Here is a 25,404-nt window from a genome sequence, read left to right as displayed (position 1 = left end):
CATATAACTTGACAGTTTAAGAGCCTAAAACTGTGAGGAATACAGTAGGTTCCTAAATATATAATAGTTTCGATTTGTATTCTTTTATCTTCATTACTAAAGTTCCAGGAACATCAGGGAACCGTGGACAGATGAAAGTGTTAGGAAATGACATTTGGGGGTATTTGGGGACCAAAGCATATAGGCACTTGAATATCAATCTAAGATTTTAAACAATGGACTGCCATTGAAGATATTTGACGGGGGTGGTGGGTGAGGGGATGGGATGTGGGGCGGGGGTGGTGGGGGCGGAATGATTAACTTGTTCCACCTATAATCTGACCTCTCTCTTTCCTTCACACTCCACATCCAACTTGGTCCTACTTTTAAAAAATTGGAGTATTTTACCACTTTTCACCCCTTCCATCACTGGTCTAGCCATCATCATCTGCCCGTGTTGCATTTATGGCTTCTCCAGATCGCCGTGCTTTTATACCCCCCAACCCCGTACAGTCTAATGTGAACACAGCAGCCAGAAATATCCTTTTAAAACTTAAGATAAAACTCTCGAGGACTTTCCATGTCACTCAGAGTAAAAGCCAAAATCCTACAAGTTGAAGCCTACAGGTAAATGTCAAAGCCTACAAGAGTCTGCTTGATCTGCCATACTACCCCCCAGCCCCACACTCTTCTTACAGCAGTTCCTTCACTTCTTACCGCTCTTCCCACCTCTCCTCCCCTACTAAATCTCCAGCTTTTTTGACCTCTCTGCCTCATGACCCTACTAACACTCCCAACTGTCACTGTTTGTGAAGTTTTCTTGGTATTGTTGATTGTTTTCTTACATGTTATATACTTGTTATATTTTTGCCCTTTATATATATCCCCCAAATACAGGGTAAGCTTCATGAGGGCAGCTATTTTGATTTGTTCTTTGATTTATCTTAGAACAATAACTGACACAGAGTAGTTGTTCAATAAATATTTGGTGAGTGCGTGAAGGCATGAATGAAGAATAAACTTTAGGAAGATAAGATTAATTAATAGCAATTTGGAAAGTAACTGAAGAAGAGGTAAAAGGCTTTTGTGATAGTCTAGACCAGCACTGTCCAATGAGAAATATGATGAAAGCCACTCATCTATTAATATTCTAGTAGCCGTATTTTAAAAAGTGTTAAAAAAACACAGGTAAAATTATTTTAAATATATTTTGTGTTAGTCTAATATATTTAAAACATTTTAAACAAAATATTAAAAATTCATTAATGAGATAGTTTTACATTCTTTTTTCATACTGTATCTTTGAAGTCAGTATTATTTTACACTTACAACACATCTTAATTTATACACCAAATTTTCACTGGAAATACTAGATCTGTGTTTAGATTCAACAAGATTTACAATTAAAAAAATAGGTTCAGATACCCAAATGTGCCAATAGTTTAAAAGTTTCCAATAACTGAAATGAATACCAAAAATCCTTTAGTTTTAATATTTACATCCATATTGACAGAACTTTTCATGTTTTTAGAAGACTTTGAGGCAAAATCATTTCAAAACTACATCTTTTCAACTTGATATTATTAACATCAAATTCAGAGGATTATTGCATATATTTAAAGCAATTCTAAATTTATCAATATTAACTAAGCATATTCAAAAATGTTTAAGTTTTTGTAGCTAATTCATATGACACTATCAGTAGTTAAAATCTACATATTGATTTATGGTAGAAAATATATAAAATTATTATTGATTAATATTATGAAAAATTTCAATGTCAGTATAAATTCTTATACAAGTATAGCTTCACAAATATTTTCCCTGTCCTTGGAGCTTCAAATTTAGCTTATTTATATACAATATGATATTGGTAATAAAATATAAGCCACACTGCCATTTTTGTCTTTAATTATTGAGTATTAAGCAAGTATTCTTATAGTTCTAAGAAAATTTTGAATGGAATTCAAAGCACAGTAAAATTTTATGAAGCTCTTCTACAACTCAGCCAAGGAGCAATGTCAAACAACATGGGATCATAAAATCCATTTTCTTCTAAACTAGTGAAGAGTCATAGAATTTGCACCTATATACTAAGTACGGTTAGCAACTGTATCCATGACATTTTTCATACAATCAGCTTCAGGAAACTGAGCACAGATTTTTTTCAGTATTTATCATACAATGGAATGAAACAATAAAGAAAACAATCTCTTCTTTGAAAATGTCAGTAAATCTGAATTTCTGGTCCAACATACATAGCTGGAGCACCACCTATTATAATAAAATCTTTTCTTATTTATCCAGCTGAAACTCTTCTTTGATGCAAAAGAGTTAAAATATCTATGTCGCAGTTTGATTCTTTTAGGCTGCAGATTGACACCTTTTTGTGGTAAATTTGGAAGTCCTTTAAGACAGTACGCACCTGAAGTATGAATTGAGTAATGTCTTATATCGCATGGCTCACCTAAAGCTGAAGAAAGGTACTTGTAGTTTTTCAAATGTTGAATCAGTTAATCATTGAGAATGTTAGAAAGTTCTTGTATTCTGTGGGTATTTGTGTTGTTACTTAATTGAAGATCTTTCATTTCTCATAAAATATTTTCTTCTCATCTTTTATCATAATTGAAATTAGCGTATCAGTCCAAAAATGGTTTAATCTTTATGCAGAAAAACCTAAGCCATTTTATAGCTGACCAAAGGTACAAATGTTGAGCATTTACTTCTGATTTCAAGTGACTAATTTCATAGGTTCTTATTTGACTGTTAAGAGAAAACTTCTTAAGAAATTCACCATGCATTTGCACAAATCTCTTAACATTATTCGGTTTTTATATGTTTAAAAACTTTTTTCCACAACAAACAGCTTTGTAAATTGCAATTGCATTCATCATGAAGTTTGCAGTTTACCTTTTTCTAGTCTCATTTTATGATCCTGGTTAAATAACTAATTCATGTCTACTTTATTCTACATCAACAATATTATTGTATTTTAAATTAAAAAAATTTTTTCAATACCTTTTTTTTAACGACAAAAATAATTTAATTATATTCTAATAAAAATAAGTATTTCAATTTAATTACCAATTATGATTTATATATGTATTACTGTAATTCATACTGTCTACATAAAATATGCAGAAAAGCACGCTGTTACATTGGTGTATAAAGTTTTTTGAAATTAATTGATTCATTAACAGTAACCAGATCAGTTATGCTTTTACATATACTCACATGACTCACATGCCTGACACAAACACCACAGTTCAACAATATCACACACTGATTAAAGCGAAATACAATTACACCAAAACATTCAAGTTTTGTGTAATGGAAGAATATTTTACACTTCTTACGTTTTCTAATTTAAATGCAAACTAATTAAAATTAAAACTTTAGTTCTTTAGTCCACTATATTTCAAGTGCCCAATAGCCACATATGGCTAGTGGCTGCCGTGTTGCCCAGTGCAGACTTAGAACTCTCCATCCATGCTGCTCAGAGTGGCTCAGGACCAGCAGTGTCAGCAATGCTTGGAACTTAGAAATGTGGAGTCTCAGGTCTGACCCCAGACCTACCGAACCAGAGTCTGCATTTAACACGTCCTTGGGTGATTTATATGCACCTTCAAATTTAAGAAGTGCTTGTCCAGATAATAGACAATGGAGGATTTAACTGCTAGTGGCAACAGAACTATACCAAAGGGCTCTTTGTGAAAGATAACGTGAAGGTAAGGTCCGCCAGACTTAACAGTGATAGAATGTGCAGTAATAATCAGAGCACGTCAGGCTTTGTAACTGGGTGATTGAGAGGCTGCAATGGTGCCATTAACAAAATGGGAAAAACGAGATTGAGAGTAAAGATGTTTTACCTCATAGAATTATTTAACGTATGTCTTTTGGTTTTAGCAAAAATAATTAGAAATATATGTATATATCTGTGTTTACAAACCCACATGCATGCACACTAATACAACTATTCATTTTAGAAGCACACATTTGCAATAAAAAATATACCACCCCAAATCAACCCAAAACGGTCCTTTTTTTTTTTTTTTAGCATATTGACCATACGTACCATCAGCTTCTCTGATGTATGTACAATGTCATTATTTCAGTGATACAGACTTAATGAGAGTTCCTGTGCTTTAGTGAAAATAGCTACCTCGCCACTTTTTCAAGGATGACTTATCTTTTTTCACAATCAGCAAAAGGGTCTTTAAAATTATAGGTAGAAAGTATGTATAATTCTACTCTTAAAAATTTTTAACACTGGAAACTTGAGTTGTGTGAAATTTGACAAAATTTCTTCACCTCTTTTTGGTATCTTTTTGAAGGTCTTGACATGAAATCAGTACAATACTAATAATTGCACTATATAAGTCCTTTGAATACATAGGTAACGTAATTATTAAAACACTACTAGATTGGTTACCAAAGGGAAAAGAGGAAACAGTTTGATAACCTTTGTTCACTCACTTACAAACTTTTAACTGAATTAATTTGAGACAGTAGCTTGATCCTAAAAACAGAATAATCTTCCCTTTTGCAGGTACATTAGCTATTTTAAATTATAGAAATTAATTTACCTTTATTTAATGTAGTGACCCAAAAGAAAACAATGAAGAACAAAAAGAGAGGGAGAAAGGGGGAATTGGAAAAAGGAAGGGAGAGGGAGGAAAGAAATATAAAACTAAAGAACAAGTTGTTAAGGGATCCTTTTTCACCAGAAGTATTAGGTACATTTCAACCAGGCATGGCTACCAGAATACTTTACTTACTGTTTTGTAAAGAATTGGCTGTCCTGTTCTCTAAAATCTTAAGTATTTTTGATGAGTTTTTATGCCTTACAGAATAACCCAACTTTACTGTTTAAAATCATGAGCACAATTTCCAATGAAATTACACTTCTTGTTATTTTTTTCTTCAAGTTCTAACAACTTTTAACAGGCACGGGCCATCTTCTAGCAACTTCCTTTGATCAACAAGTTTCTCAAACCTGCTCTCACACTTAAGTTGTTTTTAAAGTTTCTTTCACCAGTGTTATGACCTAAGGCAGCAGTGAATTGGTGAACAGTCCAAAGCTAAAATAGTTAGCTTGTCTGAACCAGTCTTTGCCCTAAAGAAACATGAGAAATTGTTCCTTTGGCAACTTCTCTAGGTTCAGATAAGCCCAGCTATAGTTGGCCTCACCTGTGCAAAGGTTGGGTTGAATGCTTGCGGAGGGTATGAAGTCTTGAGGCAGAAATGTAAGGTCAAATCAGCACAGGATTCCCTGTGGACCGTTGAGGTTGAACATGAACTTAGTTATAGTTGATGTAGCTGGCCTGTGAGCTATCTTGGCTTATGGATTAAACAACAAAGGAAAGTTTAAGGACAGGATAAATACACTATCTTTAAAAGGAACAACAATATGTGATTACTAAAGAAGTATTCATGTTTTCACACTTTCAGAGATTGTGTTTCTTTGTACGTTTGTTAAAGAAATAGTAAAGTCTTTAATTTTTAGAGCTGATATGAGTTCCCTCATACTAGCTTTAGTGATTTGAACTTTTTATAGTATTTCAGGATACTTTGTTTGTCTTTAGTGATCTCAACTTTTTATAGTATTTTAGGATAGCACTAGTAAATATTCTAAGATGCCAATTTTATCTTTAGAGGGAAAAAGAAGAAAAATACATATATTTGCATTGTCAGTCTTTCCTTTTCTAAAAGGGTACTGTATGTAGTAAAATGTTCCTACGTTTCCATTTCAGATGTTCACCTGTGACCTCAGGATATCAGCATTTTTTTCTATTTAAAGTCCTCTTTACAAGGATGCCTTATGGTACTCTTTTATAGCCACAGCCACCTCCTTCCAGCCCCCCTTGCCTAACACCTGGCAACCACTAACCTGTTCTCTACCTTCATAATGTTGTCTTTTCAAGAATGTCATATAAATGTTATCATAGGGTATGTCACTTTTGGGGATTGGCTTTTTCCACTGGACATAATTCCCTTCGGAATGTTGTATACATCCATAGGTTGTTCCTTTTTATTGCTCAGTGCATATAAAACTGGTGAAATATGATTAACGCTGGTGGATTATATCAGTGAAGTTTCCTGGTTGTGATAGTCTGCTAAAGTAACGCAAGATATAACCACTGGAGGAGACTGAGTAGAGTACAGGGAAACACTGTATTGTTTCTTACAACCGCGTTTGATCTGCAATGATCTTTAAATGATTTATTAAACGAAAAGAAAGCCTCTTGGAGAAAAGAAATTATAATGCTCTTATAATGCTGGACAGCCATCTGAGTGGAGAAACTTATTAAACAAAGTTGGTTGGATTTATTTTTCAACATGAACTCTTTTTATGGGAATCACAAAATGACCAGTGCATGCTCCAACATTAGACTTGGCCCAAGAAACTGCCTCAGTTAAAGGCAGCTTGCTTGGAAAAGGAACACGAGGACAGCCAGTTAGTATTCCTGTTTGCACAGACACCAGCCGTGTCTAGTGATTCCGTGGAGGTGAATGTAGCATCCTAAACAAGCATTGGCAAACAGATGCCTATTTCAGAATCCCCGTTTCCAAATAGCAGTTCCTTTTTAATGTAACAAAGTTCTTAGCATTTTTAGAATTCTGAGAGAAGTTTTATTATCCTAGTCATACCATCAAATCCATTTTAATTGTGTGAGGTTAATTAGAATCACAGAATTTTCAATGTTGGAGGAATTCAGAAGGGAAGTGATCTTATCCTTCATAGAAACCTTGCAGTTCATTTGATTACAGTATTTTCTGTAGATGGTTGATTTACGAGTAGTTAGAACTGATGTTAGGGTTCTGGGTTCCATACTGTGAGCCGTTTATTTTCTGGCTGTTCAGGGACCCCGTTCAGCATTCTTATATCAATTGTTTCTCACATACCTGTAGTAACTTATAAGGGAGATGTGGCAAAGGAATTTAAGAAACATTCATTTAATGCTTATTTTGTATGGATGCACTGTGAAAGCTAGACATACTTTCTGCAAGGAGCTCTCAATATAGTAAGAAAAAAAGAAAAATAGAGCAAAATCATCACTTCCAACAAAACATTTCAGAATAGGTATCCTGTGAGTTGTCACAGGCATAATTGTGTTCCAAAGTAGGCATTACTCCCTCTAATTTTCATCATTTAACTAAAAACAAACAAAGACAAATCTCTAAAATTCCATTAATCAGTTGCCAAGAGAGCACCTTTCTAGGGTGTATTTTAAGCATCTCTGTGTTAGAGCAATACATATTAATTTGGCTGACAAACTAGTAAATTTTACCCAAGGAGGAAGTAGTGATAAGGCAGTTGATACTATAAAACTCTTATCTTGGCAGTTTACTATGTGAGAAACACTTTTGGTATTCTTACTTCAACATGGGACTCATGACATTGTGTTATATGATTTATTCACAAGCTATTTTAGAATTGAAAACAAGACTTCTCTAGCAGTACCTAAGCCTACATATATAAATGACCCTATTTGAAAATATTATACTGTGATTCATTGTCATCCATGTTACCAGAGATTGTCTGTCACCGTGGGTTTCAAATTGTGAATTCCATCACATTCTTCAATATTGAAAGCAGCTGATTTCCTGATATGGTTGGAAGTGACATTCTGCCCTCCTGACCATATGCCCCTTATGTTATCTGTATCCCCTTACCATTCCTGCTTTTTCTTCTTCACTTCTCTTGTACTCTTAACTAGTAACTGTTTCCCCCTTTTCCCCACATCATATTATAAGATCTCTTTACATTATAGTTATTAATCCTATTTGTACCAAATCTTTCGCAGATATTTTCACCTATATGTAAATTGCCTTTGTATTTAAAACATACAGTTTTTAAAACATAGGGGTTTTTGTATTGACAAATCTTTGTCTTTTTGATTTCTCCTTTTTAAAAACTTTTTAAAAGTTCATTCTTAGCCAGATTTCAGATGCATATTTACTTAGTGTTCCTCCCATGTCTGTCTGTATTTAACCCATATAAGGAATTATTTTGTTTAGATTATAGTTTGAGATGAAGTTCTACACTTTACACTTCTTTCCCCAATAGCTTGTTACAACCACATACTACTGTTTTGTGATATCTCTATTATCATAGATTAAATTGTTATATAATCTAGGGTCTGTTTGGGGCATCTGGTCTTTCCACTTTCTTTGTCAATAAATATTTATTGGGTAGATGAATGGCCAGTACCAAATATTGTAGCTTTATAAATGCCTTAAGTCCTTGGATCATGTCCCACCTTCTTTCTTTTCTTTCCTGTTATTATCTTTTTTTTTAATTTGCTTACCAGTTCCCACTGATTTTTTTCTTCCAAATCAAGTTAAGAGTCTTATTTATTATTTAGATCTTATTATTAGGTTGGTGCAAAGGTAATTGTGATTTAAAATGTTAAAAATAATTGCAAAAACCGCAATTACTTTCACACCAACCTAATATATCTAGATTCAAATTTAGAAATCTTGGTCAATTTCCTCCAAAACAAATAAAATTTGGTAAAATTTTGATTCTGATTGGATTAAACCTCTAAAGGTTAATTTGGAAGGAATACGTTTCTGTTTTGAAGCAAGAGTTCCCTTAAAACTCAAACTTCAGATGAATTCTAAATGTTTAATAGGTGAAACAGTGGTCTTTGAGGTGTGTCAGGCTTCAATGAACAGGGTTTAAACTCTGATTAGGAAAAGAAATTTCAAATACCATAAATGTTCCCTTTTGGTACATTTGTAACCAGAATCATAGAAGTACAAAAATAGTTTTTTCTTTCATGTCAACTTTTACTAAACCAGAAAATACATGTTCAGGGTTTAATATATTGTCAAAACAGGGTTTTAATAGTTAATAAATATTTATATTGTGGACAAGTTCATATGGTAAAATTTATCAGATAGATGTACTTCTATGTCTGGCTTTGATTAGGGACTTCTGTTTATAAACACAGGTTGAAAATTGTTTCTTGGATTTTCTTTGATGGCTCAGAAGCAGAGCTCAAAATTTTGCACCTTTTGGAGAATGAGGCAGCTGCAGGTGAAGAACTTGACAACTCTTGGGAGGGTTAAGTAGAGCTAATTATAATTTGATTGACCTGCTTTTCCTCAGAAAAGCTTTTGCAAAGTGAGGATTTTGCCTTTTCATACAAACTAAAGAAAATCTTTGTTTTTTGGATTTACAAATACATATCATTTTTACATGCTTTACAAAGAAATGTCACCACATAAATCATAGAATCAGGGATATGAGTGAGGTTGGAAACACTTTTGGTATTCTTACTTCAACATGGGACTCATGGGACCTTCAAGATTATATAGTCCTTGAGACCATCTACTATATTAATTTATGACAAAAAAATGTAATTTTAGGGAAATATAAACTAGTGGTTGTAATTTTTACATTTTTAAATTGTTTTAATCTAATAAAAAAACAAGAAATAAAATTGTCAAACACAATAAAATGTAACTGTCTTTTTTCAACCTTGATATTTTCTTCGTTTCACTTGGCTTTGACATAATCTCATTTGCTTGATAAATACTATAAAAGGATTTTTGTTTAATTTATATATAAAGGGAGTTTAATAAGTTGTTTTTAATTATGTGGTATTTTTCATACCATGATTTATGATTATTATATAAATGAAATATAGTTCTATTAATATTCCCATAAAGTTGAAACTATTTATTTATTTGTTTGTTTGTTTATATGTTTATTAAGGAGGGCGCAGCTCACAGTGGCCCATGTGGGGATTATTGGTGTTACTAGCACCACGTTCTAACCAACTGAGCTAACCGGCCACCCCCTAAGTTGAAACTTTTTATGAAAAACTTTTCTATGAAAGCTTCTTACCTAATGAAGTTCTCTAGGGCAATTATTATAGTATATGAAAAACAAAATAATCATTTTCACTGTTTTTCAACTCAGTTATATCTCATGTTTACGTTAAGTAGAGCACCTGTTTATGTTAGGTAGGGTTTTTACTCTCAGACAGCGTATAGCATATGTTTTAATTTGGGCAGTCAAGACCCTTTGATTTTAGAAAGTTAGGTAGTAAATATTTAATATTTTAATGACAGTTCAAAATAGCAGTAGGAAATACCAAGTAGAATGTGATTAATTACAGACAACAGATATTATAAAATGTAAAAGGAGGGAGAAATTGTATGCTGGAGTGATCTGCAAAGATTAGAGAATGTAAAATCTGGAGTAGATTTTGAAGGACAGATGAGAACTGAATAAAGGAAAAGGGGGACAAGTGTATACACTTAGTGGAAGGAATAATGTTCTCAAAAGCATCTTAGAGGCATGAGAATTTGAGCTGGGAAATTTGCAAGTTAATATACTTGGATACAGTAATCATGTAAGATGTGAATGTACTAAGGCTGGAAAGGTTGATTTGGAACAAATAGTAGAGAACCTTGCAGCATGGAGATTGAGGATCTATTTTATCATGTACCGTTACATCATGTCCCATGTACTTAAGTTTGTTACCTAAGGTGGAATGGAGCAGTACTTTAGGATAATAGGTCCTTCAGAAGTGTGCAGGATACATTATTGTGAAGAACAGAGGTGGTCACTTATGTGATTTTTGTAGGACCTGTGTGTGAACTGATAAAAGTCATGAAGTAATGTGGTGGCGAAAATGGAAATTAAGGGATGGCTGCAAGTATATCATAAATGAAGACGTCACAATGCTTGATACATGGTTAGGTGAGGAGATGGAGAAGTGAGCTGGAGGTGTGCATGGAGGAGGAGGAAGGAAAGTGAAAGGAGAGAGCAAGTAGCAGAGGCACATATAAAATTCTGTGGATTAATTTTCTCCCCCAGAGGTGTCCATGTTTAAGGGCTGAGTTGTACATTCGTTTGTGAACATCTGCAAATTACTTTGAGATCGTCCATTGAAGAGAATATTATACCTATTTTACTAAATCCGAAACACAAGTCAAGGAAACTGGATATAACTTGCTTTTAAACACTTTTCCTTCAACAGCCGTCTTCCTGTAGTAACCCTTAATCTTTTTCACAAGCTGTAATGGGACCTAGACCAAGAAAGATATTCCAGTGAGTGACTGTAGGAAGCTGATAAGAGAAGTATTCTTTCAGGCTCGGTAGCATAAGTTAACATTACACTAAAACATATATCTCTTTGCCGTCTCCTTTCTCTCCTGTCAGCCATTGACATTTTGAAAGATTTACTGATTAGCTGAAAAATTACAGAACTTCTAAGGCTAATGATGTGCCAGCCTAATTACAGTGTGCAACTGCTGTTAATGCTTTTTCTGTCTATTTTAGGGAGCCATTACAACTCATAACTAGAGAAGAAAAGTTTTACATGATTGTTGCTAACATGAAAAAAGACGTACATGTTATGCTTCAAACAACTTCTCTAAATTTCAATAACTGATATTACTACTAGAGCGCCTTATTGAGGGAAAGCCCTTAATAAATTATCTAGTCTCGTTCTCTAATCGCATAGGTGATGATGTATAGTTTTCAAAAGCAGTAGAGAGGAATGGGAAAAAGCTATAACAAAAACTGAAATAGTTTGTTCAACCATCTTGTGAGAGTTGCTTTGATCCTGTGAAGTAGGTGTTGTTACTTCGCATCGTACAAATGAACAAACTGAGTCTTAGAGAACTGCACAGCCAGAAAATGAAAAATTCCCAGATCTAAGATTCTGACCTAGGTATATAGTTCATCCAACGCTCATATTTTTTTATTCTATATCATGTTGCCTCATGGGGAGGAAGTGCTGTATGTGGAAAAACACGTACCTTGTCTTTCATCTGAGCTTATACTCCCCTTTGTGTGGGTTTATAAGGCCCTTTGTCTCAACACAATCACATAGCCAACTTCAAAGTATTTGTAGGCTCTAACGGTTTTCATTAGTTTGAATTATAGTTTCACAGAAGAATTTGGGTGATTTTCCTTGAAGACTCATTGTAAAATTGTGAGGTGGAAAATCCTCATTTTACAATGGAACAGTGTGAGTTGAAGACATTTCCTCAGTGTCATCCAAAAAAGTTAAGTCAGAGGTGTGACTTCATAACTCAAGTCCCTTTTAGTATATTTGCTTATAATGCTTAGTATTGCAAAGCATAATACTTATGTCGATTTTTCTGATTTACTATTCCATCTTAGTTTCTCTTTTATTTTCTAACTTTCTAAACTGAATTAATCTTTACTTAATACAAAGTAAATCAGTGAACTGGCTGCAGTATTTACCCTGATGGGATTTCAGGCTTATGGTGGCGTAACTGGGAAAATTCTGACTCACTTGTTACTGACATAGGAGGCTTTACAGTTAGGTATTTATTAAAAGACAGCCAGGGAAAGAAAAAATGAATTTATGTGATCCCATGTTGCTAATTCTGCTGCTATCTTTTCTTTACTGCTTCCTGTAAGAGTCATCATTTCAATGCACTAATCTTTTAAACAGCCATTCAGTGGGAATTGGGCTGGAACTTGGCTAAGGGGTCACATGTACCAGCCTGACAGTTAGTTATACGTTTACAAAAGAAATAGCATGAATTTATTCAGCATCAAAACCTCTGCATCTTTTACCACCCAACTGCACTTCACACTCTATTACCATCAGTGCACTATCCTGGCTACATAAATTCCATCCAGAGCCTTCATTTAATTAACCAGCATTCTTTGAACAAAAATAAAAGTGCTGTTTTTATAGAGGAATAAAAGCTCCATGAAGTGAGTGTGAAGGAGACAAATCATCAAATTAGTTATTCTTCATTGCAGCTATGGAGAATTCTCTGCCCCTCCCCTTTCTCTTCAGCAACAATATATTTTTTTCTAGCTTGATGGAATGGAAAATGGAGAATGATGAATCCGTGTCTAATGTTTTTGTGGAGATTGTGTTGGCCACATCCTAAGGCTCGTGCAGGGTTGGGTACTGATGATATTGTCATCTACAGGTGACTTTTCTTTCTTTCTTTTTTATTTTTTTATTTTTTTTATTTTAGCATTTTCTATAATTGGAGAGGTACTTTGGCATAGGAGTCAAGAGCATGAGCTCTGTAACTAGACTGCTTGGGTGCAAATCCTAGTTCAGCCACTTACTAGGTTTGTGATTCTGAGCAAGTTACTTAACTTTCTGAGCTTCAAGTTCCTGTCCATTAAATGAAGATAATAATAGACACACCTCACATAGCAGTATGCGGATTCACTGAGCTGATCCATGTAAAACACTTAGGGTAGTGCCGGCACATACTAAGCCATCACCTCTTGTGTGCACAACAGTCTGATGTGAAAGTGGATCGAGCAGTGACACTGGTGACTCTTGATCCCCTGTGCTGAACTGACTGATGTGGCTAAGTAAATGTCCTTTCATTTCCCCAGATATCTCTTTCTAAAAGTACCCTTTTATTACAGAACAATTACTTTGAAAATAACGACCTAAAGTTATTTGCATCAAGGATACAGTAGCCGTTGGTTGGCCACATCTCTCCACCTTGCATCCTCCCACCGGATTTATTTTTTTAAAGCACCGTGTTCTCATATCCATTTCTGCTCAGAAGACTTCAGGCCTTCTCCAGACACAAGCTCCTTTGCCTGTCATGCCGTTGCCACCAGAGCCCAGTCCTTCCCCTTCCTCTCCTCAACCTTTTTTGACCCATTGCTCCCTAATGGGAAGCATCACCTCAGTCAAAATTGAGCTGGCGTCCTTTCACACATGTACCACATTCCGTCTCGTCTCTCTTCCTTTGTTCACATTGTTCGTTTTGTCTGACCTGCCCTACTCTCTTCCTCTGCTTATCGAAGTCGTACCTAAGGTTCTAAGCTGAGCCAGGAAAGGAAAAAGTATCTTTTATCCCCTTTGTATTTTTTATCACGTAACATTGATTGTCTGGATGCAGTAACTGCTAAGTAAAGGTTGTTAATGATGAAGAACTATCTATCCTCTTAGCTCTACTTTCAAACTACGCTTGGAATCTAACCACTTCCCATTATCTCCACTACCGTCATCCTCCTCATGCGAGCCACAATTACTTTTTGCCTGTCCCCTTCCCCTTCTCCCCACTCCATCCTTGCCCACCCCCTGCAGTCTACTCTCTCAACACAGCAGCAAAAGTAATCCACTTAAAATTTAAGTCAGATTCTATCATTTTGCTGCTCAAACCCCTCCAATCCCTTCCCATCTCACCCTGAGTAAAACCACCGTCCTTACAATGGCCTCCAAAGCCCCCTGAGATCTGTCACTGCACCCCAACCGCAGCTTTGCCCTTGCTCCTGTTAACACTCTGCCCTCATGTCCCCTGCCACACTACTGCTGCCACACAGGCTTGCTCGCTGCTGTTCTCTGAAGATGCAATGCACAATCCCACCTCAGGACCTTTGCACACACTGTTTCTTCCGCCCAGCAATCGTTATGGGCAGAGGAAATCTTCGTGGCTCCATCCTTCCTGTAGGTCTCTGATCAGAGGTCTTCTCAATGAGATCTTCACTGATAATCTCTAATTTACCCTCTCCCCAAACTCGAGTGTAAATTCTGGGAGGTAGGAGGTAGGATTTTTTTGTCTATTTTGTTTGGCGCTGTCTTCTTAGTACCTAGAACGACACAAAATAAGTATCTAATAGTTATTGAATGTATGATGAATGAAAATTTGATCCTTAAAAATATGTCCATACCCTTCGCCCTCCCTTCATTTCAATTGTACTTAGGCTTGAACAAAATCAAGTGTCCTATAATAGCTCCAAGAACATTAAATTAGCCATAGTGGAATATTAGCTATGGCAATTGGAGCAGAAAGTTCCATTGCAGATAAAAGAGATTTCTGCATCAAGTAAAGAAAAAGAAATGTCTTACAGTATAATAAGTGCCATGTTAAATTATATCGGTGTCTTGGGGGACTGTCATTGACCCAGCACCAAGGCACATTTTCAGAGAGCAAGTCTTCTTCCTCAGGTGGAGAACGTAGCTAGTATATAATTTTATTTGTTTGTTTTTGTCATCTAGTGGCAGAATAAAATGGTGAAAAGAACAGTAAGGTTGGAGTCAGGCAGACCTGGGTTTCAATTCTGGCATTACTATGCATCCTCGGACAGGTTATGTAACCTCCCTGGGCCTCTGTTTGATTACGTATGAAATGATTTTTAATAATTCCTTTCCCTCAGTGTTCTAAAAGTTAAATGAGAGAAGACACATAAATCACCTGAGGCATAATGTGTGTTTAATAAAACGTCTTGTGAGCATTGCATCCTATAGAAATAGCTATGTATTTGGCTCCTGAATGCTATAATACCTTTTGGCTTAAATCGAAAAGGAAAAGTAGCAGTTAGACTCATGTCTAGGAGTCAGCTCTGGCTCCCAGGGCTTGGACCCTGGAGAAGTCCCACAATACTATAAATCTCTCAACAGTATCTGATGACGCTGCAAGAACCTTCCTAGAACATAAAGCCTTACCATTAACTCCTTGAGTTTTGTGGATGCCCACTCTTTTTATCTTTTGAACCAATTCTTCTGTTTTCCATTTTCAATTCTCTTCTACTTCCCTTATTTTCAAAATGTCATGCTAGGTGTGTGAAGCTGGAGATGCCATACTGAAAATTGTCTAAGAAATCAACACAGGAAAAGTAAGATCAGGCAGCTACTCTGCATAATAAAACAACATGAATATTAGTTTTCAAATCGAGACGTGAGGAACAGGTGTATATTGATTAAGGTTCGGAATTATAACTTCAGGGGGAGGAAAATATGTTGTTTAAACCACTGAACTATTTTACATGTGTTGTTTTTTTTTTCAATGACATCAATTTTGAAATCTTTAGGAAGCCAAAGCTGTCGTTGAAGAAACAAGAGCCTTACGCAGTCGGATTCATCTTGCAGAAGCCGCCCAGAGACAGGCGCACGGAATGGAAATGGACTATGAAGAACTGATCCGTCTGTTAGAGGCCGAGATCACAGAGCTCAAGGCTCAGCTGGCTGGCTATTCCGACCAAAATAAAGTAAGCAAAACAGCCCCCTCTCCTAGTTACCATGGTTTCCTTGCCGTTGTCATGTATCCTGTTTTCATTTTCTTTTCATCTGCGCTTCTAAACTAGGTCAGTGTTTTGTCTTCTGCCATTCAGTGATAGGGTGATGTGTTGCGATGGAGGTGATGTGAAGGTTGTGAGCCTCCCTTTGGTCAGACAGCTCGGGGAGGGGAGAGCATGCTCTCCAAATTCACGTGGGCCATTGGTCAACACTGTACAGCTCAGGCGTTAAATCGTGGAGCTGTGTAACATTTAATTGATGGCATTGGTGTTCTCCTTTTGTTTCTAAACTTGCTCATTTGAAAGGAGGAGAGCCTAGGGATGGGTTTTGCTCTTTGATTAAAACACTGAAGCAAGTGTGAAAATTAAATAATTGTCGCCCAAGGCCTGAGATCGTTAATAGAAAAAACACTGAGTTTGAATTTGGTAGCCTCCAATTTCAATAGCAAAATATTGAATACTTTATACAAGGCAATGTGAACTTTTTTTATGTGAATTTTTTATCACATGATTTTTTTTTTTTACATAATACATACTATATCCACTGAATGCCATTCAACAACTATAATAGACATATACATTTTTGCCTCACTGAAGTAAGGTAGAAAATTAAATAAATTGAAATAGATATTTTATAACTTCATAGAGTTCATTTATAAACATAATAGGTGTTTATATCTCTAATCCAACTAGCTTTAAGAGAACATAAAGCAAATTTGAATTATTTATATCTATTTATTTATACATAAAAGGGTTAAATACTTTAACTATACCAAGTGGAAATGAAACCAGTTTAGAAAATCTGAAATTTTCTCAGGTTAGCAGTTAAGAGTTACTAATCTCTTTCTCACATTTGTCCACTTAAACCAGTTCCACAAGAAAACTGCCACCCTTTGGTGCTAGCGCAAGGCCAAGGGGAAAACGTTGCTTGAGAAAGCAGCAATTCTTAGGAATATTACATACATTTATTATTTTTGACCCAGTACTTACATTGTGAAAATAAAGATATGTGCTTATTTCGTGTAACTTTAACATGATTCTAAACAACTATTTTGGGAATGATCAAAATCTTGAAAGTACTTTTTTTTATAACTATAGTTATTTTGGAGGGAAAATCAGTCCTAAATTCTTAAAAAATAAAAATACAACATTCAAGGCGTTCACATGAATTTATTCAAATTTGTTTTTAAAGTGTAGGTTATTTGCAGTTCTCTCTTTTAGCTCCTAGCTGAGAAAGCATTTTTGTCCTAAGTTGTCTGGCAATAAAATTAATTCAGTTATTCTCTCTCTCTCTCTCTCTATTTCTCTCTCTCTCTCTCTCTCTCTCTCTCTCTCTCTCTCTTTTTATTGGGGAAGGGGAACAGGACTTTTTATTGGGGAACAGTGTGTACTTCCAGGACTTTTTTCCAAGTCAAGTTGTTGTCCTTTCAATCTTAGTTGTGGAGGGTGCTGTTCAGCTTCAAGTTGTTGTCCCCTCAGTCCTAGTTGTGGAGGGCGCAGCTCAGCTCCAGGTCCAGTTGCCATTGCTAGTTGCAGGGGGCGCAACCCACCATCCCTTGCGGGACTCAAGGAATCAAACTGGCAACCTTGTGTTTGAGAGCCCACTGGCCCATGTGGGAATCGAACCGGCAGCCTTTGGAGTCAGGAGCATGGAGCTCCAACCGCCTGAGCCACCAGGCTGGTCCTTTTTTTTGTTTTTTAAAAGAAGCGATGTTAGACTTGGTCATCTCAATGTTTTCCAAACCCAGTTCCAGTGGAGAAAGAGAAGGAAACTTTTTTGTTGTTTCTGATTCCTTGAAAAGACATAGACCACCCACAATGAGATATCACCTCACCCCAGTCAGAATGGCTATCATCAACAAGACAAATAATAACAAATGTTGGAGAGACAGTGGAGAAAAAGGAACCCTCATACACTGTTGGTGGGAATGCAGACTGGTGCAGCCGTTATGGAAGGCAGTGTGGAGGTTCCTCAAAGAATTACGAATAGAATTGCCATATGACCCAGCAATCCCTCTCCTGGGTATCTACCCAAAAAATCTGAAAACATTTAGAGATAAAGACACATGTGCTCCAATGTTCATTGCAGCTTTGTTTACGGTGGCCAAAACATGGAAACAACCAAAATGTCCTTCGATAGATGAATGGATAAAGAAGTTGTGGTATATATACACAATGGAATACTATTCGGCAGTAAGAAAAGATGATATAGGAACATTTGTGACAACATGAATGGATCTTGAGAGAGTAATGCTGAGCGAAACAAGTCAGACAGAAAAAGCAGAGAACCATGTGATTTCACTGATATGTGGTATATAAACCAAAAACAACAAAAGAACAAGACAAACAAATGAGAAACAGAAACTCATAGACATAGACAATAGTTTAGTGGTTGCCAGAGGGTAAGGGGGGCTGGGGGTGGGGGGTGGGAGATGAGGGTAAGGGGGGTCGAATATATGGTGATGGAAGGAGAACTGACTCTGGGTGATGAACACACAATGGGATTTATAGATGATGTAATACAGAATTGTACACCTGAAATCTATGTAATTTTACTAACATTTGTCACCCCAATAAATTTAATAAAATAAAATTAAAAAAAAAAAAAAAAGAAAAGACATAGACCAAGACATTAGAGGATTGATAGGCAATTTTTTTTTTGACACAGATTCTTTTTGTAACAATCTTTCTACTTTTCATTATAAATTTTCCCTTGTGTAATCCATTTATTTACCTATTTACCTTGTTTGCTTTTTCATTATTCATCTCATTTTTAAGAAATAAAACATTATTAATACTTTAGACTCACGATGTCCCTCTCTAGTTATGTCCCCCTCCCTTGCCCTCAGAAGTAACCACTTTCCTAGATTTAGTGTTAACTGTTTTCTTGATAATTTTACGACCTATGTATATATCCCTGAGCAATATGTTGTTTAGTTTTGCCTGTTTATCAACTTTATGTAAATAGAAATAAACTATTCTTATTCTGACTTGCTTTTTTTCACTCAACACTTTGTTTTTGCAATTCATCCATTTGAAGTTTTTAGCTAGTTTATGTCTTTGCTTTTTTGTGTATGCCACTGAATGGATATATTACAGTGTATTTATCCATTCTGTATTTGATGGACAGTCTAATTGTTTCAATTTTCTTTTCTTATGAACAGTGTTGCTAAAAACATTCTTGTATATATACCAGGGTGCTAGAAAAATGTATCCAAGTGGACGATTTGGTCAACGTTGCTCAAGCAGTAGTTCCCCATAATCAGAAGTGCCTGGACACTGATGGTAACCACTCTGAGCACCTCTTGTCATTGCAGAAGTCACATGTGACTTGTATTCATCTTTTGTTATAGGCATATATTGAGTATTACAATTTTAATAGTGTTTTTTTTTCCTTTCTTAAAATGCATATACATTTTTTTGGCACCCTCTGTATGTCCTGCTCTACTCTACATATGCAGCAGTTTCTCTTTGGTTCATACCTTGGCGTGGAATTGCTAGGTTGAATGATGATTGTGCAATCAACTTTACTAGGTAATGCCCAATTGTGTTTGAACCAATTTTTACTCCTACCAGTAGTGAATGAGAATTACGGTTTACCCCACATCCTTGATGACACTTTGTTTTCCTTTACTTTTAATTTTTATCAGTCTGTCAGGTGTGGTAAGTAGGTCTCATTGTGGTTTAATTTGAATTTCCTTGTTTAGTAATAATGACTTTGAGCTACTGATGTGCTGGGATCAGCCAGCTGGCACTGGCTCAGGAGCGCTAACTGTGTACGTCTCTTCTCAACTCCGCATTTATCGACGTCACGTTGGTAGCTTGAAAACAGCCATGATGGTGTTATTTACACCCCCAAATGCTATAAACCAGAGCTTTGCTCCCAGCCCCACGTAGCCAGTGGAGAATATATTTATGTATTTATTAGGCGTTTGTGTTTCTATGGGAAATGCCTCTTCATATCCTTTAGCAGTTTTTCCATTGGATTATCTTTCTCATGTTGATACACAGTGATTGTACGTTCTGGTTACTAGACCTGTAATGCACTGTATGTTATAGAAATCTTCTGAATTTATGGCTTGCTTTTTCACCCTATGGTGAAATGAAAAGGTGTTCTTAATTTTCATGTAATCAAACTTGATTAATTTTCCCTTCATGTGTCCCTTCTTTAGAAGTCCTTCCATTCCCAAAGATAAAAAGATAGTCCTTCATATTTACCTCTAAAAGTTTTAAAGTTTTGATCTTTCTTTCATTGGTTTTGTGGCATCATGTAAGGTGGGGATCCATTTCATTCTTTCTTCTAAATGAATAACCAACTACACCAAGACCATTTACTCAAAAGCCTATTCTTTCCTAATTGATCTACAAAATCAGCACTGTCTTACCAAGATTTCATGTGAGTGGATCTTTTGGAGGGCTCTAGTCTCTTTCATTTATTTATTTTTATTCCTGTGCAAATAACACATTGTGTTGATTACTATATCTTTTACAGTAAGTCTTGAGTTCTAATCACCCTGCCTAGTTCTTTTTCTTTAAACGTGTATTGGCTACTTGAGCCTTTGATCTTTGATACGTTTTTAGACTCAGTTTATAAATTCAACTGAAAGAAAAGAAAGATTGGCCTTTTTACTGAAAATGCATTTAATATATAGATTAATTTGGGAATAATTTTCATATGTATCATTAAGTCTTGATTTATAAACTACCGAGACACAGAAAGGTTAATTGCATTGTGGCCAGAGCATCCAGTCTGTAGGATAATAACAGCATCTGTTAATGGTTGTTTCATGGCTTACTGTGTAGCCAATGTTTACGTATGCTCAAAGTAAGCTTGAAAAAAACTCTGCATTGTTTGATGTGGTTTTATTGCAGACCACTAGATCCGAGTCATTAATTGCGGGGTTCAGTTGTTCTCTAGTCATATTAATTTGTCAGGGAAGTGTGTTAAAATCTCCCTTCTGGTTAATGTTCTTTATGTATTTTGAAGTAGTGCTTTTAGCTGAATACAAGCTTGGAATTACGTTCTCATCCTTTTATGAAAATGTTGTGATTCTTCAATCTAGCATTCTTCTTTTCCCCTTAATGTTTGTTTTTGATTGATATTAAAATAGTTACACTGGCTTTCTTTCGGTTAGTATTTATCGATGTATTTTTTTTTCCATCCTTTTACTTTCAACTTTTCAGTGTCCCTGTATTTTAATTGTGTCTATGGTAAACAACATGTGGTTGGATTTTTTTCCACCATCTAACTAATTTTTGACCTTAAATTAGAAAGATTATTTCATTTACATTATTTTATTTGCTAATGCACTTGGTTTCATTTTCACCCTCTTAATTTGTACATTTTGTGTCATGTTTTCTAGTTGTTTCTCATTTCTTGCCTTTTTGGTGGGGCGGGGGTTTGGTTCAGATTTCTCCTGTGTTCCCCTCCCCTCCCATTCCATTTATTTCCCTCTGCTGGTTTAGAAGGTATACACTCTTTATCTAATTTTTAATGATTATCTTAAAAATTTTAACATTCCATTTTAACTTAAATTATAAAACTAATCACTAGCTTTCCCCCTTCTTCTAAAAGCACTTTAGAACATAAATCCAGTCATGACTTCCTACTTAATTTCTATTTTTGTCAGTATTTTATTTAGTTCTTTCCTGACTTTTAACACCATAAATTAGATACTATTACAATTTATTTTGTGTAGTCACCCTTTGTTTAGACTGCCATGTTTACCATTTTCTATGTTCGACATTCTTTCTTGCTCCTCAGACCTTTTTGCTTGAATTATTTTCTTTCTTCCTGAAGTACAGCTTTTAGAAATTTGTTTAGTGCGGATCTATTGGTAATAAACTCTCTCCATTTTCGTTTGTCTAAAAACATCTTTATTGAACTCTTGTTCTGAAAATATATTTTTGCTACATTTAGAATTGTTGAGTTGGCATTTTATTTCTTTCAGTATTTTTACTCCATGGTTTCAGTAGCCGTCAATCTGTCATTTGTTTGCAATCTGCTGTTTCTTTTTAGATGATTTTAAAATCTCTTTATCTTCAATGTTCAGCAGCTTGACTATGTGTTGACTTAATTATTTAGATTCATTGAGCTTCCTGATCTGAGGGAAAATGTCTTTGCCTTTTTTAAAAAACCCTAAGCTGTTATCTTGAGCTATTTTTCTTTCATTCTTCTGATCTCTCTTGTATAATTCAGATTGAATATATGCCAGATCTTCTATTTTCTTATCTCTTCTCCTTTTTTAAATATTTTCCATTTTTATCTTTCTGCACCGTTAGGAGGAGTTTCTTTACCTCTGTCTTCCAGTTCACCTGTTCTATTTCCAATTGTATCTAATTGGGTAGTAAACCATAAATTGAGTTTATAATTTAATTATGAATATATATTTTACTTTTCAGATTTTTTTTGTTATCTGATCTATTTTGACAGTTTCTTGTCCCTTTATTATGCTTTCAATTTCTTCTAAATTTTAAAAACATATTAAATATTACTTTATATTCTGTATATGAATCACTCCAGCATCTTTTGTCCTTGTAGGTCTGACCCTGTAATTTGTTTCCTTCAGCAGACTTTCATTTATGGTAGCTTAAATATCAAAATGTTCTTTTGATAACAATATATGTGAGAATTCCTTGAGATTTGAGTTTAGAAAATATCCCTCTAGGAAGTTTTATGTTTTCTTCTACCAACCTGGGATCGATTTAAACTAAATTTTCAGCTTATGAATTTACACACCATACAAGTAATATAAATCCTGACCATAAACCTGCATGAGGTTAGCAGTTATTCAAGGGATACTTTTTTTTTTTTTTAATCCACTCACCAGAGCGAAAGTCAAAATGCTGTTCACCCTGTGAGTTTGTTTGCCCCTCGTTTACCTATTAAAGTTCTCACATTTGCCTTTTGTGCCTGAGGAAACCCCAAACTGTAGGCTTCTAGAGCTCAGCATATGCCTTCAGAGCAAATTATGCTGCAGTGCCCTCTTAGTCCAGTGGTTCACTTCACTCAGCATTGCTGTTGCTGTTGTCGTGGAATTCCTTTACTGCCCACAGAACCCCTTTACGTCCTTGCCAGCTCATCTTCCCCCTGGATTGTAATATATTAAATATATATGTTGCCGAACTCAAGGAGTTTGCTGCTTGGGGTGTTCTATCCAAGAATAAGACGTGGTTGTCGTTAGGTAGTTTGATTTATTTGCAGCAAGTAAAGGAGACAAAGGATTCACATCCAAAGCTCTGTTTCTGTGCAGGTTGGTTCAGTCATTGCTTATATATACTATTTGGTTAATTGCATGTTGATTTCTTATTGGCAGTTGGCTAAACTTATCTGGGTTTTGTTAATTACACATTGATTTCTTCTTTCCAGTTGGTTAGTCTTATCCCATTGAGTTCTGGTGAAGCTTATCCCGTTACAGCTGCATCTGTAAAATATCGTGCTACGTTTTAACATTTAGCAAGGATAGTTTTTAGTAAGAACTGCCCAGACCTTGAGACCCTTGTCCTATCTAACATATATGTATATCTTCAGAGGTTTTGGTTGTGCCACACTGGTAGGGGTTTCTGTCAGCATTTGGTAAACCATGTTGCCAAAAAAAAAAAAAAAATGTAAATGAATTTAAATGTATTTTATTGTAGGAATCAATAAAGTTATGTGCAGCTTATCTCATAAAATTTGAAGTATCCCTGTGCAGTTTAACTTTTACATAGGCCATTAGTTAAGGGCCATCCAAAATTAGAAGATATGTATAATACAGAGAAAATAAATAATATGGTAATGTTGGGTACTAGTTAATAAAAACCGAGAATAGGAGCCACTAATGTAAAACCAAAGAACTATGTAAGATGGTCTTTTTGGTATCTCTGTCCAGGAAAGTGTTCAGGAGTTAAGAAAGAGAATCACAGTACTTGACTGCCAATTACGAAAATCGGAAATGGCTCGAAAAACTTTTGAGGCATCGACTGAAAAGCTTCTTCATTTTGTAGAGGTAAATTTTCCTGTCACATTACATTATGTCCATTTTTAAGAAATGTACAGACAACTGACATATAGATAAATGTCAGAGTATTTGGTGGCTTAGTGAAACATTCTCTGGGTTCAAAACACTTAAAGTCAGATTTAACTTACTTAAAGTAGATTTAAAATTGCCTAGATAATGAAGACCAGCTAATATACAGATTGTTAAGAGAAATGATGAAGACAGGGTAACATGATCCCAAATACATAGAATGTTTTAATGAACGCTTTCCTAAAATTATGATACTCTGTAAACATTATTTGATAACTTTACCATATAAAGAAATGTTTCTATAGTCATTATATTTTTGAGTAGAATTGTAGGTTAATGTAATTGATTTTCCCCCACATAACAGAAACACCTTTTTAATCAGTTGAGGGGGGAGGTTGTGAATATTAATTAAGCAAGAAAAGACATTTAAAAAATCCATCAAACTTATGTATCTCCTTCACTATCTTGTTTGTTCCTAGGCTATTCAAGAAGTATTTTCTGATAATTCTGCTCCTTTATCAACTTTAAGGTAAGAATAGTTGAGTGCTTTCTGCAGAGTATGGCTACCAATTACATTTTTTATCTGGTAATTGTGACTAAAATTCTAAAATCTCTTAGTCTTAAAATGCTACATAACTCCTATTCTATACTGTTTTTTAATGTCTCATGGAAGTAGATACAAAGATGTGGTTTTTGACTCCATCTCTGTGAAAGAAATCCCTAGAGTTATTTAGCAAATCACTGTAACCTAGTATTCTAAAATTGAGATAGGAATCACCTATCTTGTCTGTGTCAGGAATTCTGTAAAGATGAGGTGAACTTGAAGTTCGTTAGCCTCCAGTATATGAGTAAAAGTTACTATACTCGTAACAGGTTCACTGCTAAAGGTCATTCCCAACCCGGATGCTTAGTTGGTATGGCAAACAGAATTTTATAAAACGTGCTCATGTGATCAGTTTCTTTCATTTTTTTCCAGCATTCAGTAAACAAAGAAATATATTTGGAGAATATACCTTGATTTTGTTATTATTCATGGATTGTTTCCAATTTAAAATTTTTTGCTAGGAGCTACGAACATACTAACAAGATTTATTTATTTCAGACTGCAAGTTTATGATCATTTTGATACATGATGAAAGACATATCACACACAAAAAAAAAGATTCCTGTTTTTACGTTTTCAAAGCAAGGTTTTCTTATAATAGCTGATACCAGCAATGTATTTCTACTTCTACAATGTATGCGTGCAGAAACATGGGAAAATTCTGCTTTTTACTACAAAAACAGCAGTTTATTACATGAAGATGATTCATTGTATTCTTATTATATTTTAGGTTTCCACAGCAGTTTTTGAATTTAGAAGAGTATCTACAGCAGTATACTTTTAAATTCATTTTAATGTAATGCTTTATATTT

General features: G+C 35.1%; 1 protein-coding gene across 2 annotated transcripts in view; it reads left to right on the top strand.

Moving 5' to 3' along the window:
* The window catches only part of STXBP4 (syntaxin binding protein 4), a 144,727-nt gene that overhangs the window by 54,956 nt on the left and 64,367 nt on the right, over positions 1-25,404 (top strand). For both annotated transcript variants that reach the window (XM_088802178.1, XM_088802179.1), the window contains 3 exons: positions 15,776-15,952; positions 23,851-23,967; positions 24,468-24,517. In XM_088802178.1, the coding sequence (XP_088658304.1) occupies positions 15,776-15,952; positions 23,851-23,967; positions 24,468-24,517 (344 nt within the window). The remainder of the gene's footprint in view (positions 1-15,775; positions 15,953-23,850; positions 23,968-24,467; positions 24,518-25,404) is intronic.

Source organism: Rhinolophus sinicus, chromosome 12, assembly GCF_057876585.1.
Source record: "Rhinolophus sinicus isolate RSI-liver-muscle chromosome 12, RSI-T2T, whole genome shotgun sequence".
Lineage (NCBI taxonomy): Eukaryota > Metazoa > Chordata > Mammalia > Chiroptera > Rhinolophidae > Rhinolophus > Rhinolophus sinicus.
Note: the sequence above shows the minus strand (reverse complement) of the source record. Positions and strands in the feature narration are given on the sequence as shown.